This window comes from Peromyscus maniculatus, chromosome 17 (genome assembly GCF_049852395.1).
Source record: "Peromyscus maniculatus bairdii isolate BWxNUB_F1_BW_parent chromosome 17, HU_Pman_BW_mat_3.1, whole genome shotgun sequence".
In the NCBI taxonomy this organism is placed as follows: domain Eukaryota; kingdom Metazoa; phylum Chordata; class Mammalia; order Rodentia; family Cricetidae; genus Peromyscus; species Peromyscus maniculatus.
In genome coordinates, this window is record NC_134868.1 from 55670751 (window position 1) to 55685036 (window position 14286).

Genomic DNA, 14286 nt, shown 5'->3' on the forward strand with positions numbered 1-14286 from the left:
GAATCACTGTGGCTCAGGAGGGGAACAAAAATCCTTCAGGGTTAGTCAAGCCCAGACCTAAAGAAAACACCAGCTTTTACCCTCAACAGGCTCAGTGAGGGCTCATGGAAGAACTGTCACTTCTAATAATAGCAAATGCATTTCTCAATCGTCTTCTAAAAGCAGTAAGCCCTTACAGCTGCCACCAAGAGGACCAATGATGTCTGTAGGTGTAAAAATCTCCCATTTAATAGAAAATGTCACTAATGAAGCCTAAGCCAAGTGCTTTGATTCATAAATGTTCTTAGAGCTCTATGGATCACTGGATGACTGACTGCTCTTTGAAAGTGTGGTATTCAGGTGCATGAACACAAAGGGATGACACATAGAAGGAGAGCTTCCCTATGTGGGAATTCTTCACAACTGAACCTCTGGCTTTAGATGCTAAGCTTTGCAGGGTTCTAATGGAGAGCAACCACACTCATACACACACATACATGGCTGACACGCTATCTCAAGAAGAAGATGTTCTACTTTGTGTGACAGGTGTTGATGGCACTGGATTCCAGGAGGCTGAGGAGTCTGCATCCCCATCCACACAGACCCCACACAGATAATGCCAGCAATGGAACATGACAAATGATAATGCCATGGGATTGGCTCTATAGACCAGTAATGCCATGTGTTTGGGATTTCCATAGCAGCTATATGCAAGGTGTCACCAGTGACACCAGAGAAAAATCACATACTACGGGTACTTTTGCCTGCCTTAGTTTCCAGAGTTAAAGGCCAGCTTGGTATAGAGAAGTCATTCACAGCATCTAAGGAATGGATGGAGACCATGCACTAGCCGCCCTGGAAGTGCCCCCATCCCGGGACAGAACATGAGTGAACACACATCACAGGGTAGTAACTGCCTAGTCTTCTCCGGGTCTCCCTGCAGTGGCCGCCTCTGCCATCCTTCCCTGTTTCCAGGCTCACTCTGCTCATCAAGGGGGAAGCTGCTACTCAGTGTGTGTGAAATCAAAGACTTTCCAATGCCCTTCAATCTCATCTCTAAACAGCCTCCACCCTCCTGCCACGTGGCTGGAGGGGTCTCACCCCATGCACAACCCCTGTGCATCTTCTCTGACCCTGCAATTTATCTCTGTCACACTGGAACACTCAGGTGCCTAATGTGTACATGAGCATGCAAAGAGATACGAATAAGTGAATTCATCAGACACCACACACATGCCATGCCCATGCCCATGCCCAAGGGGCACTGCTCTCTCATCACACTGCTCTAGAGTATGACAAACTCCAGCACACTTCCTTCTTGTTGTAATTAAGATTTCTGTTATTTCTTTTGTTTTTAAATGCTTTTCTGTAAAAGTGTAAGGATATTCTAATTTCTACTATTCTCTACACATTTTGTAAATAAATTAAGAAATATCACCTGCCACAGTTATCACTGAATGAAAAAATATTCAGGAAGATGTCTTGCCTCATTTATGGGGGACATAAATGTGTAAACTAAATGCATGAGAGTGCAAAATACTCATTTCAAGATTTATTTCATTTTCCTAATATCTGTGTCTACTGGCCTATGCATCTCTGTGATCAGGGAACTTGAGGTAGTTTCAAATATCTATGGGCAGTTACACAGCATTCGGATGCTATCAGCCCCAGGAAGTGGACCTCTCATTTCTTCCCCTGTCCTTAGGACACAGAAAGACCAGCAAGTTTTGGTGCTATGGTCAGAACCAGATCATTAGTCACCCTCTTCATTCCTGAACCTGACCTCTAACCTCCTAATGAGCTGAGCTTTATAATGCTCACCTCAGAAATACATACCTTTCCATGTGTGGTAGTCATTTGAGAAAACTGGTGTTTTACCCAGTACAAACTGCCTATGCAAACAGCCCACTGTTCAGTAGAGGGCTAGCCTCTAGCCTCTAAACATCAATACTTCAGACTCCACCATCATACCCAACCCTTCTTACAACCCCACACCCACCAACTCTGCCCTCTTGATATAGCTGCATGGCTTCTTATTGTGCAAAATGCACATAACATTGGCTGTCTTCTGACTGTGGTTAAGGGTGTCATTCGGTTCCTGCTCTCGGTCTCATCTCTTGGACCTGGACTATCCTGACCTAAGAAGTCCCACCTAGCTGAAATAGTCTGTTTGTTTTCATCTTTCCTGCTTGGGCTTTAAGTAATTTGTAAGTAGTTTAAGAACAAAAATAATGCACTATTATCACTTATCCCCAGCACTTTCCCCAGTGAAAGATATAAGGCAGATACTCAATAAGTTAAAGGTTTGTTGATTAAAACACAACTTAGAAATAAACTTCTTTACTGAATTAACATAAGGCATAAAAACCTGTTCCCCAAATGTGCCTTTTAGTCCCTGATGATGTCATGTGGACAGCATGGCGGGCACCTTTCCTCATGACACGCCTTCTCATGGAGTCACTGCTAACATTCTAAGTCCCTGTTTTAATAAGCTACCTCTTTAAGTCTTCTTTTGAACATCACAACAAGAAGGAGGGACAGTCACTTACCATCCAAGTTCTCCAGGGTCCACTAGACCCTGAAGTCTCTTGTCTATTTGCACCTAAACCTAGACCACCCACTTCACTCTCCACAGCTGCTCCCAAACCAGCACCCCCACAAGGAACATGAAGGAGAACCACGGGGTCTCTCACCTTACAGACAAGCCGAACATCACAGTCTTCGGTAACATCCCAGTGCAAATATTCAGCAAAATGAGGGCCTGTGGAGAAAGGAGGAAGTTCTAAAATAAGAACTTACATGTATAGATATCTACAGCTAATGCAGATATTGCATACACATATGTATGTATGTTTTAATATAGCTCTATGTTCTATTTTGATGTATAAACATAGTTGGCTGGAAGAGCCTGCTGTGCCCTATAAAGCCAAGGTATGTCTCATAGTCCTGAAGCCAACTTGTCTTAGAGCTGACTCTCTCCTGAGCCTCCTGTTCCTAGTGGAGTACACAGTCCCCTTTCCTTACCGCACCTGGGGTCTATTGCTCTTTAGATACTTATAATATCCAGCTCCTCACATTCTTGTTTCTAGGCTATGCATCTGACTGAACACCGAGCAGCACAGTGATCAAATCTTTTAAAGTAAGAATTAGTAGAGAAGATGAAGATAAAGCAATGTGACCTTGCAACTTTGTAGATGCTTATCACTTCAGATCAGAGACAGACTCATGTATGTTTATCAAAAATATCATTCATTTCTATTGAAATAAACATGGAGTAAGCCAAATCCTAATAAAACTATTGTCTCATTCAATACAACAATATAAAGCAGGCTTGTGCTGATTATTTTCATATTAATACATTTTATAAGACTATAATTTAATTGGTGACCTTTAAAGCTGGTTATAGATAGACCGCTTCCCTGATAAAGAAACAGGAAATGATGAATACATATCCAGGGTCAGCCAAGGTTAGAAGCCAGAAAGAACACAGGCAAAATACCCCTGGAGGACTAAAGATAGGGAAATCACCTAATTTCCAGAGCTAAAATGATGGTGTGATGTTTGATCATTCTACGTTTCTTCAGAGTCAGCTGTGAGATGCAGGGTCTGCTCGAGACACATTACAAAGCAAAGTCTGCACCTCATGGTGTGAGCGAGGCACCACCTACCTTGTTTCCTGAGGAATTCCTTCCTTTGAAATTCAGCCTCTTCTAGAACAGCTCTGAACGCTATTCAAAAAAAAATAGACAGATGAAATATCTCTCCATTCAAAGGAATTTTCTTTCCATTATGTTTTGTGGGCATGTGAAAATGTTCACTGTAGCATACCGTCTCCAATGAGCACCAATGAAGATTGATTCTTGGCTTTTCCATCTTGAATCTGCACAGTGTAGGTCCCTTCATTTTCTATAGTAAACCGATCCATGACCATCTCAATCATGCCAGTTGATCTGTCACATTTAATTTTGTGTGTCTGGAACCCATAAAAGACACAGAGAATGATGTGATGAAATTGCTTCTCCACATTGCAGTTATATCTTGTGATTGTTTGAATAAGAATGACCCTCAATAGGCTCATCTATTGAAATGCTTAATTACCAGGGAGTGAAACTGTTTGGAAAGGATTAGGAGGTATGCGCTGGCGCTGGCTCTCGCTGGCTCTCTCTCTCTCTCTCTCTCTCTCTCTCTCTCTCTCTCTCTCTCTCTCTCTCTCTCTCTCTCTGCCTGCTGCCTGTGGTTAAGGATGTAAAGCTCTCAGCTACTGTCCCAGTGCCATGCCTGTCTGCTTCCTGCCATGATGATCAGTGAATAACTCTCTAAAACTGTAAACAAGCCCCCAGTGAAACGCTTTCTTTTAGAAGAGTTGCCTTGGTCATGGTGTCTCTTCACAGCAACCAAAGACTAACTGAGACACACCAGATATTACATATGAAGGAACTAGGGGGCATGAAGTGTGAAGGCAGTACAGACCCCATCTTAGGGTAGGTCCACCTGCTGTATTCAGTTCTAGGAAGGACCTCAGTAATGAGCCATGACAACTCAAAGAGATACAGGGCAGTATGCTCCTGCAGACATCCTGTCTGCGGTTTATGTCCCTTGAAGATATCCAGATAATCTTGCTGAGCCATCCAGATAATCCTGCTGAGCAAGTTGTGGTTCCTCGCCAAAAGTCTAACCCAATGGTTTCAAATGTGGCTTCTCACCGAAAGTCTAGACCAATAGTTTCAAAAAAAAAATCACCTTGCCTCATATCCCATCTATCCAATCCCAAGCATGTAATTTCTGGCTTGTGGAACTATTAAAAACTCTCTACACCTGGGCTCTTGACAGCTGCCACATTTTCTTCCATCTGCCATGTGGTGGCCCAGGTTGAACCTGAATAAATGAACCCTTACGTGCTTTCACCAAAAACTGGCTCCTTGGTGGTCTCTGGGGGTTTCTCAAAATGGGTACAACAAAAGGAACTCAGAAAGAAAGTTATCAACTACACCTCTGGGTGAACCAAGGACCAAAAACAAACCACTGTTCCCTGGGAAGGGAAGAGAGACAGGAAGTTTCCCAGTGCATAAGTATGAACTTCAGCCTCTGAAACAGTAAATTGTAAATGGCTAAAACCTGCCCACTCTCCAGGCTTTGATCTCCAATAAACATTCAAAAAAAATAGAAAGAAATTCAAACATGCTTTCAAATATGTCAATCACATGTTCTGTACTTGTATAACATCACTGAATATTTTCAAAGGGAGCTAGAAGAGGAGACAGGTATACATATGTGCTCAAGAAAGGCCACAATGAAGGGGCACCAGCCTGCAGATTAGTCTTGAGGTAGAACCTTCTGGAACAGGCTAATGACAGGAGCTATGGGAAAGCACTGTGTCCTCATCCTGAAATGATGAGGTCACCACCACATCGGAGTGGAAGAAGAATAAGAACCCAATGAGCTGCCCCTGGGCGGTCCTTGCACATCTGTCTCGTTTCAAATGATGACATTTGAATATCAAAAGCAACCTTCAAGTTGCTCAACAAATGGTCAGTATCTGTGCGATCAGATCACTATCAGTATCACTATCAGTTCACCAGCACTTCCTAGAACTGGAGGGACCCACTCTAACTAGCTAAGAAATCACAGGTTTGAATTTCACCAACGAGAAGCTTAAAGACAGAGTCGGCTCCCCAGCTTCCTCTGCTCCCACAGCACAGTATCTGAGAAGGCTTTAGGAAATAATTAGGCATCTTGATGCAGCAAGATGAAGTTCTGTGATTTTACGAGCCCCATAAATACAGGGTTTTATGTGACTTTCACAAAACAGTATCAGTCTTTAAATGTGAAAGTCACCTGTGGGCGGCTAATTAAAGCAGTGAAATGGTGTATCCTACTCCAAAAGATTAGCTCTGGAGCGGCACCGTCGCTCTCTGTGGCAAGTAGAGAATGTTAATCAAAAGATGTTCAGCGAATAATGTGCAATTACTCCATATTCCACTTCTTTTCCTAGCGTGATCTCTGCTCAGAGAAAATTTCTCCAATTACCTTGATCAGGCAGTACTGTCCCATACACAGTATGCATTCACGTGGCTGTTTGCAGCCCACAAAATCTAACCACACTCTGCTTTTTCTAAAAGCATGTCATGGCTCCCATAGGACAGACTGACTAGATCATGTGATTTTTAAACACCACATGATCCTGACACCCCAAGATTTCTGTTTGATAGACTTCATCTAGCCCTGTTTTGCAAAGCATAAAGATCAGGCTGAGAGTAGATGGTAAAGCTCATAGAAAAGAGAGTGGGCTCTCCACAAACATGGGTGGGCTCTCATTTCCAGCTCCCAGTTGATATGTGTGTGTGAACATCTGAATAGGAATTTAGGATTAGGTGGCTCAGTGCCAAAGACATACACTGGGCATTTAGTGGAAAGAGGGACATACCAATAGATGACTCACCTAACCCACCCCTGAATAAAAGAGACCCCATAAAAAAAAAATAAATGTCCTATGCCTGGGTTCCCCAGCATGCTATAAATTAGACAAAGGTAAATATATCTAAACATAGCTAATGACTTCTCAAATGCTCCATAGTGAAAAATGAGGACTGTAATAATTTTAAGAATCTTTTTATATAATCAAAAAGATAGAAAGATGGCTCGGTCAGTAAAGTTCTTGCCTCACAAGCATTAGAAACTGAGTTTGGATCCCAGAACCCATGTAAAAAGCTCAACATGGTAGCACATGCCCAGAGACAGCAAAATTGGAGGCAGAGACAGGTAGAGCTCTATAAGCTTGCAGGCAGCTAAGCTGGTCTATTTGATGAAATTCCAGGCCAATGAAAGACCCTGTCTCAACAAAAAAAGGAAAGATGCCTGAGGGAAAATCCCCATGTATGCCATGCATGCACACACCTCACCTCAATTACTTATACAAGTGAATACACCTACACACACACACACACACACACACACACACACAGAGAGAGAGAGAGAGAGAGAGAGAGAGAGAGAGAGAGAGAGAGAGAGAGAGAGAGAGAAGCAGAACAAAGGCCAAGTGCTTAGCCATTTATGAGAGCCCCATCCCTTTCTCTGTCCAGATCAGATCCAACCCACCAAGGCAACAGCTCAGGAGAACCAAGGAGGACCAAGAGACTTCTCTTCCACCTAGTGGTCCCCATGGGAGCTGGCAGAGGACGGAACATAGGGAACCATTTCCCAGAACAGAGCAAAATGACAAGGCTTCAGAACCACAATCAGGAAGAAAGAGACTAATTCATCAAGTTAATCCCCTTTTATCTTGATCATTTTCCTAAACCCAAACTCCACATCTCTAAAATACAGTTCCTCATTTTTCATTTTAACATATTTGGATTTTAAAGTCAGCCTAAGTTATACCAAACCAAGCCTGAATCTCTGCACACTGTGAAAAACCACAACCTCAAGCCATCTGGTCAACCTTCTGAACTCCTATTTCTGGAACTCAGAAAGGGTAGGAATGAACACAAAACATTGATTGTGAGAACCTTCCAAGCAAACCCAGATTTCTTTAAGCTTTAGCTCACTCCCAGCTCAGCAAATCCAGGTACCTCTGAGCCACAGCTCACATCCAAGAACTCACCTCACTGTCAGAGACTTCTCTGTCATTGATAACAAACCGGAAGCTGGCATCAGGTGAAAGATGCTCTGCCTGGAGCCAGAAGCGGACCTGACCCTTATCGAAAATCTCATAAGCTAATTCTGACTTCAGAGGAATTGCTACAGGAGGAAGAGAAATAAGTCAGCAGTGAACAGATTGTCCTTAGATGGACAGCTGCAGATTGGAACACCAAACTCAGTTCCTAAACATTTCGAGAAGGTGAGCCATGGAGTATTGCCTGGCATCATGGAAACAGGATATGAAAATCCTCCTGTTTGAGTTCCTTGAGACTCTCTGGACATGGTCAGAGGTTGAGAAGTGACTCTGTGAGATAGCCTTCTCTAGACAACTGCTTGGATTAGGAACAGACGGGCAAGTTTCCATATCATAAGCTGGCATTTCTCCCAAGTAGGTCTTTATAAGCCTAATGAAGGCCCTCCCTCCTTCTGGGGCTGCAAACGCATGTACGAAACAAGGGGATTACTTACTGGGGTTCTTTATCTCATTGCTCAATGCCATCAAACGCTCAAGTTCTAAAATTAAGAAAAAAACGTCATCAGTTTTGACCCATGCATTCAGAAGTCTGTGAACAACATTGTGGTGGTTTGAATAGGAATGGCCCCCAGAGACTCATGTGTTTGAACCTTGGCCTACAGAGAGTGGCACTTCAGGAGGTGTGGCCTTGTTGGAGTGTGGCCTTATTGGAGGAAGTGTATCACTGTGGAGGAGGATTTTGAGGTCTCATATATGCTCAAGCCAGGCCCAGTGAGACAGTTCACTTCCTGTTGCCTGCAGATCAAGATGTAGAACTCTCAGGTCCTTCTCCAGCACTATGTCTGCCTGGGTGCCGCCATGCTCCCCACGATAATAATAAAAGACTAAACCTCTGAACTGTAAGTTACCCTAGTTAAATGTTTTCCTTTGTAAGAGTTGTTGTGGTCAAGGTGTCTCTTCACAGCAGCAGAAACCCTAAGACAAACATCAAGGCTAAATTCACACCACCAAGGTTTACTCTGAGGACATGAAAGCAAACGTAAGGACAGAGAAGGGCCTTTAACACACTAGCAGTCTACTCCAGCCAGGGTCCTCACCATGAAACCCACTTTCTAAAAGGACAGCTGAAGGTGAGACATGGGAGTGTGAGTCTGGGCAAGGCAGGCATTCCGGAAATCTAGGATAATCTGCAGAGAGTGGATAAAGGGACAGCTTTGGGAATGGCCGCTCTCTATAACACAGGAGGTGCTTTCTGCGGCTAACCTGCTCCTGGGAACATGCTGAGGCTAGTGGGTCTCTTTCCCTTTCCAAGACTTCCTTCTTATTCAGAGTGAAGCTCCCTGACTCAAGCAAACCCTCGTTGTGGCAAATTGCAATGGGGTAAAAGCAGAATGCACAGCTCCAGAGGAACCCTGAGCAAAGTCAGAGAAGCCAAAGTTCCAAGATGTCTCTCCGTTTCTTCCCCTTCTTCCTCCCCTCCTTTCACAAGACTAGAATTCATCCGTGTCAGGGACATATGGGAGCATTCATTTGCGGTAAATAAAGAAGTCAGATTCTTCTCAACCAAAAGCAAACTTCACCCGAGGACCTCCGTTCCCAGTGACACCTCCTAGCAGGGATGTGCATAAATCAAGTGAGCCACACCCTGGTCCCTGAGGTCTGGCTTGGGTCACCAGTTATATAAAGCATGGCGGACGCTGCATCCTATGCATCTACATGAAGCTGTAATGCAGAATGCCCTGTGGGGACTGCGGTGCAGAGGGATACAGCGCCATTTCTTGGGCGAGCAGAGAGGGTCCTCAAAGGCAGATTGCCAGACCCCTTCTGTGCAGCTTAAGGAGGGGCAATGCCAACCCTCTGCTGTTCGTGGGTGAGTCTTGTTCAGTTTGTCTGAGTTTGGGAAAATTTAACTAAAACTGAAGTGGACCTGCAAACCTCTGGTGCCATCAGCATGTCACGGGTACCCTCCTCCCAGGTGTTCACCTCCCTCCCCACAGTGCGTGGGGTGAAGGCGTCTCCCCAAGTTCACGTGTCATCAACTGAATCCTCTGTGAGCCAAATTGAGGTGGGCATGAACCAACACTTCTGTCCCAGCAGTGGGCCCTTATTGAGACAGTGAGGCCCTAGTAAAGACTGAGTTATGCTTCCCCCATGTGATACTTTCTAGACAGAAAGAGGCAGCGAGAAGACCTCTAGTCTAGGTTTGCTAAACTTCTAAAGAAATCTTGGCTCACGAGCAAACCCCATGCCCACCCTTCTTCCCGATCCAATGTGTTTTCTCTGTATTAGGGTCGGTCTCTGAAAGTGTGACAAAGCCAGGAATGACCAGCCCGTGTCAGGAAGACATTACCTTCTTCGTCCAAAACGAAGCTGGAGGACACACCATCCGTGTCACTTACAGATACCGAATATGTCCCTATGTCTTCTTTATCTGGATTCTTAAAGTACAGCTTTGAGCTGAAAGGAAAAAGAAAGGCGAGCGTTAGTCATTTCTGCCTGCAGAAGCCAATGCTTCTCAGCCTCTGGCTTCCCGGAGACTTACTGATCGCCCTCAGTGTGAACCTCGAACCGCTCCTCATCAGCAATCTCTTCATAGGCCTTGCACCAGGTGAACTGGGAGGCATCTGTCATTTCCTGGCAGTCAAACCCAAGGTAGATGTTGCCCTCCTCATCCACGCCAGCGCTGATCTCCTTGGTGCCTATAAGGGATGGGAGGAAGCGGGGGGGATCCTCAGGAACACTGTGTCCCCAAGATTCCTTTTCTAGAGAGGGGGTGACACAGGCCAGGTGGAAGCTTGTTTGACATTGGCTGCATCATCAGTTTTACTTAATGTCTATCCAAAATGGACCAGAGAGGCTTAGGGGAGCAATCTCCCCTCAGGGAACTGGCTGACAAGCCAACCGCTGCCTCTGCTGATTCCATTTACACCATCAAACTTCTGCTGGCTTCCTCTCCAGCACTTCAGAAACCCCCATACTGCCTCTCAGACTGACCTGTCATCCCACACCATAACCTGGACAGTCACGTTTGCGCTACCCCATATCACCCACACATTCTTCCTTCTCCACATCTGTTATTCTGTCTTCTGGGGCATGGAGGCTGCTATTTGTCTGGTATGTGTTGACCAAGGTGAACAGCTTAGCCTGATACCAGACGTTCAGAGTACAACTCTCAGAAGCTAGGAATGGGGGATGGAGCGATGGCTCAGCCATGAAAAGCATCTGCTGCTCTTTCAGAGGAGCCGGGTTTGATTCCCAGCACCCACATGATGGCCCACAACCTTCTGTAACTCCAGTTCAAAGGGATCTGGAGCCCTCTTAGAAGGCCTCTGAGAGCTTCAGTCACATACATGGCAAAACACACACACACATAAAATAAAAACAAATCTTTATGGGGGGGGATGAAGAGGGAGAGGAAGAGAAGGAGGAAAAAGAAGAGGAAGCTGTATTATTGCTGGTGGTGGTCGTGGTGTTGGCAGGCAGACAAAGCTAAGCTCTGCTGGTGAACGGAACTAAAGTCAGTAACACAGATGTTCCTGGGTTACCAGGAAGATGAAAAAGAGGGAAACAGAGACAGGAGAGAAAGAGGCCCCGGGAGTAGACAGACCATGGAGGTCTCAGCTCTTGACTCTATCCCCTGCCTAAACCCAGACACACAACCAGCCTATGCATCTGTGAGCTGGTTTTCAGCCCCCAAAGTGCCTCTTTGCAAGATCACCTCCAAGGAGGCCAGTGTAGCCAAGAAAGTGGCCAAGAGCTCTATAGCCTTCTGATCCCTGCAGCTGTAGAAACAACACAGTCCTTCTTGGACTCTTAGAACAACCTCTCCACACCAGGTGTATGACATATGCTCAGGGGCTTAGAGCAGATGCAGAGCCCGGATGTAGCCTTACTTCTCCTGTCAATCAAGTTCTGCTTAAAACATGTTTGGGGAACTCATGGGGAAGGAAAAAAAAAAGAGTTCAGCAAGGAAGGGGTAAGCAGGGAATAGGGGTATATATAATCAAAATGCATTATATACATGTATGAAATTATCAAAAAACTTTTAAAACATTTTAAATGGCAGGGTACATATTCACGCATTTAAACACACCTCCACCCATGCATACATATAGGTACAGAGCATAAGTGCTCCCTTCAGGGTCCCACTGTGGGGTGACATGTCCTCTGTTGAGCAGCCTGAGAGGTGGGGACTCACCTGGCCGGGCCTCCACAAGCACAGGCTCCGATGTGTCTGACGGCTTCCCTGGTCCACTGGCATTCACTGCTCGAACTCTGAACACGTAGGTCTTACCTTGCTGCAGGTCACTGACCTTGAAAGGACAGAAGAAACATGTGCCGGGGCAGACAGGGGCCAATCTCACCGACAGATGAGCAGATCTGGGTTTGTCTACTTCATTTGTTCCTCAGAACACCGGCGTGCAGAATCAAACGCTATTGACGCGGTTACAACCTGGTGATATTTAATGTGATTCTCCGGGACCAGATACTATTTAAAATGTGGTTTCTGGCTGTTGAGAACCATCCTTTAGACATACCGAAGTCGAATCAGTCTCTTTTTCACATGTATGTGCATACTGCTCCCTATCATGGCTGGATTCTAAGGTAATCACTGACTCACTCACAGGAGAGTTTTCCGCTGTGAATCTGCTCTGTGGAGAGAACCGCTGCCTGTGCCTCCTCAGTGTGCTCCAGGGACTGACACACACAGGTCGCCTTCCTTGAAGGAAGGTGCACAGGCTTCTGTCTAAACCTGGGTCAGGAAAGGTCAGCACCGGAGGATGCAGGCCAGGGACTCAAAGACACTGTCACCGACCCAGTGACAAGAAAACTGCAAGTGTTAAATATGTGGAAAATAAGGGTAGAGTAATTTACATTGTGCATGTGTGTGAGTGTGTGCTCCTGTGGACATGTGAGTATAGGTGTGCAGGTGTGTACGCATGTAAGTGCATGTGGCAATGCAGGTATGTATGTATATGTGTGTGAGAGTGCTGGTGTGCATATGTGGGATGCTGTGAATGTGCATATGTGTACATATGTGGGCACAGTCCTACATCTGTGTGCATATGTGTACGTGGGTGGGTGGGTTCACATTTGCATGTGTGTACAGGTATACAAGTATGTGTTCATGTGTGCATATGTGTAATAGTGCAAGTGTGGTGCATGTGTGTGTGGACATGTGTGATTGCTGGTGTGAAATTATGTGTGTGTGTAAGTGCAAATATGTACATGTGTGCACACGAGTGCATGTGTATGAGTGCATGTATTCAGGTGTACGTATGTGGCAGTGCAGGTATGTGTCTATGAGTGTACTTGTGCATATGTGTGCATGTGTGAGAGTGCAGGTGTGCATATATGCATGTGTGGGCTTCTGTGTGTATATATGTGCATGTGTGTGAGTATAGACATGCATGTGTGTATATGTGTATAAGAGTGTGAAGGTAGTTATATCTGTATAATAGAATATATACATGCAAGCGTACATACAAATGGGTGCAGATGTACATGTGTGCATGTCAGTCCAGCTGTATGTGTACATGTGTGAGAGCACAGGTGTATGTATACAGGTAGATGTGTGCATATGCATGCCTGTGTGTCAGGTGAGTGTGAGCACAAGTGGATGAATATATGTGGATGAGTGTGTGCATATGCATGCATGTCTGTGTACGTGTGCGTGCTGCTCATCAACTAGATAAGCAATTGTTATTAACAATAATTATTAAAGATAGTCATTAAATAATTATTATTAAATAAGTAATTGTTACAGCTGAGCAATTACTATTAGCAACCACAGGGACCAGGTGAAGCGAATGCTGCTGGCCTTGAAGTCGGAGCACACAGGTGCGGTGGTCCTTACCTAGGTGGGAGAACATAACAGGTCGCTACATACAAGGGGCGTGGCCTCTGCATACAAGGGGCGTGGTCCTAGAGCGGCGTGCAGGTCGGGGAAGACCCAGAGCTCGTGAGGCCAGCGCCTTGCCTGTCTGCCTCGCCACCCTGGAGCTTCCGCATTTGCTGCGGACCCGAGTCCCCCGCGGCAGTCTCCACACCTCTCCCCTAGAGACTGTGGCCAGTCGGCTAAAGGGTCAAAACCATGCCTGTGAAAGGGGTGGCAGTCACCTTCAAATAGCGGTTCGGAGTGGCTGCCTCGCTGGCGGTCTTCCACTCCCCCGCATCCTCTTCCTTAAAATCCACAAAATATCCAGACACGGGACTGCTGCCCGAGTACACCGGGGCTTTCCACAGCATGACCAGAGAGGAGTCGCGGACCTCGCAGAACGTCAGGTCATAGGCGGGACCTGAAAAGTCACGAAATCTGAGCAGCAGCGTGACCCTGCCTCCTGGTCAGGGCCCTCCCCCCCCCCCCCCGCCCACACACACACACACACACCACTCATGTGACCCCCAACCCCACCACTCCAGTGATTTCCCCTGCTGCCTCGGCAAGGGCTTCCCTCCACAGACTTCACATGTATCCTCTTCACACTCCAGAAGGTTCCTGATGGCTGGGGCTGGAAAGAGTCCAGCTTCTACCCCCTCCATCAGGCACCTGGGTGAGTATGAATGAACCAAGTAATCCACAGTACACATCACTCTCTCGGGCCAGCACGTGGGCATCAGAGACACAATGTGCAGAAACGGTTGCCATTGCTATGCTACAAACCTCCCGGCATGCTAACACACGTCACAGTTCT

The 14286-nt window shown here is 45.8% G+C and overlaps 1 protein-coding gene across 5 annotated transcripts in view; it reads right to left on the bottom strand.

The window, feature by feature from the left end:
* Window positions 1–14286, bottom strand: part of Myom2 (myomesin 2) — a 72865-nt gene that overhangs the window by 11547 nt on the left and 47032 nt on the right. For all 5 annotated transcript variants that reach the window (XM_006994773.4, XM_006994774.4, XM_076553667.1 and 2 more), the window contains exons 20-28: window positions 13712–13890; window positions 11790–11904; window positions 10134–10290; window positions 9942–10048; window positions 8086–8130; window positions 7580–7716; window positions 3808–3952; window positions 3648–3707; window positions 2673–2740 (exon numbers count right to left, since the gene is read on the bottom strand). In XM_006994773.4, the coding sequence (XP_006994835.2) occupies window positions 2673–2740; window positions 3648–3707; window positions 3808–3952; window positions 7580–7716; window positions 8086–8130; window positions 9942–10048; window positions 10134–10290; window positions 11790–11904; window positions 13712–13890 (1013 nt within the window). The remainder of the gene's footprint in view (window positions 1–2672; window positions 2741–3647; window positions 3708–3807; window positions 3953–7579; window positions 7717–8085; window positions 8131–9941; window positions 10049–10133; window positions 10291–11789; window positions 11905–13711; window positions 13891–14286) is intronic.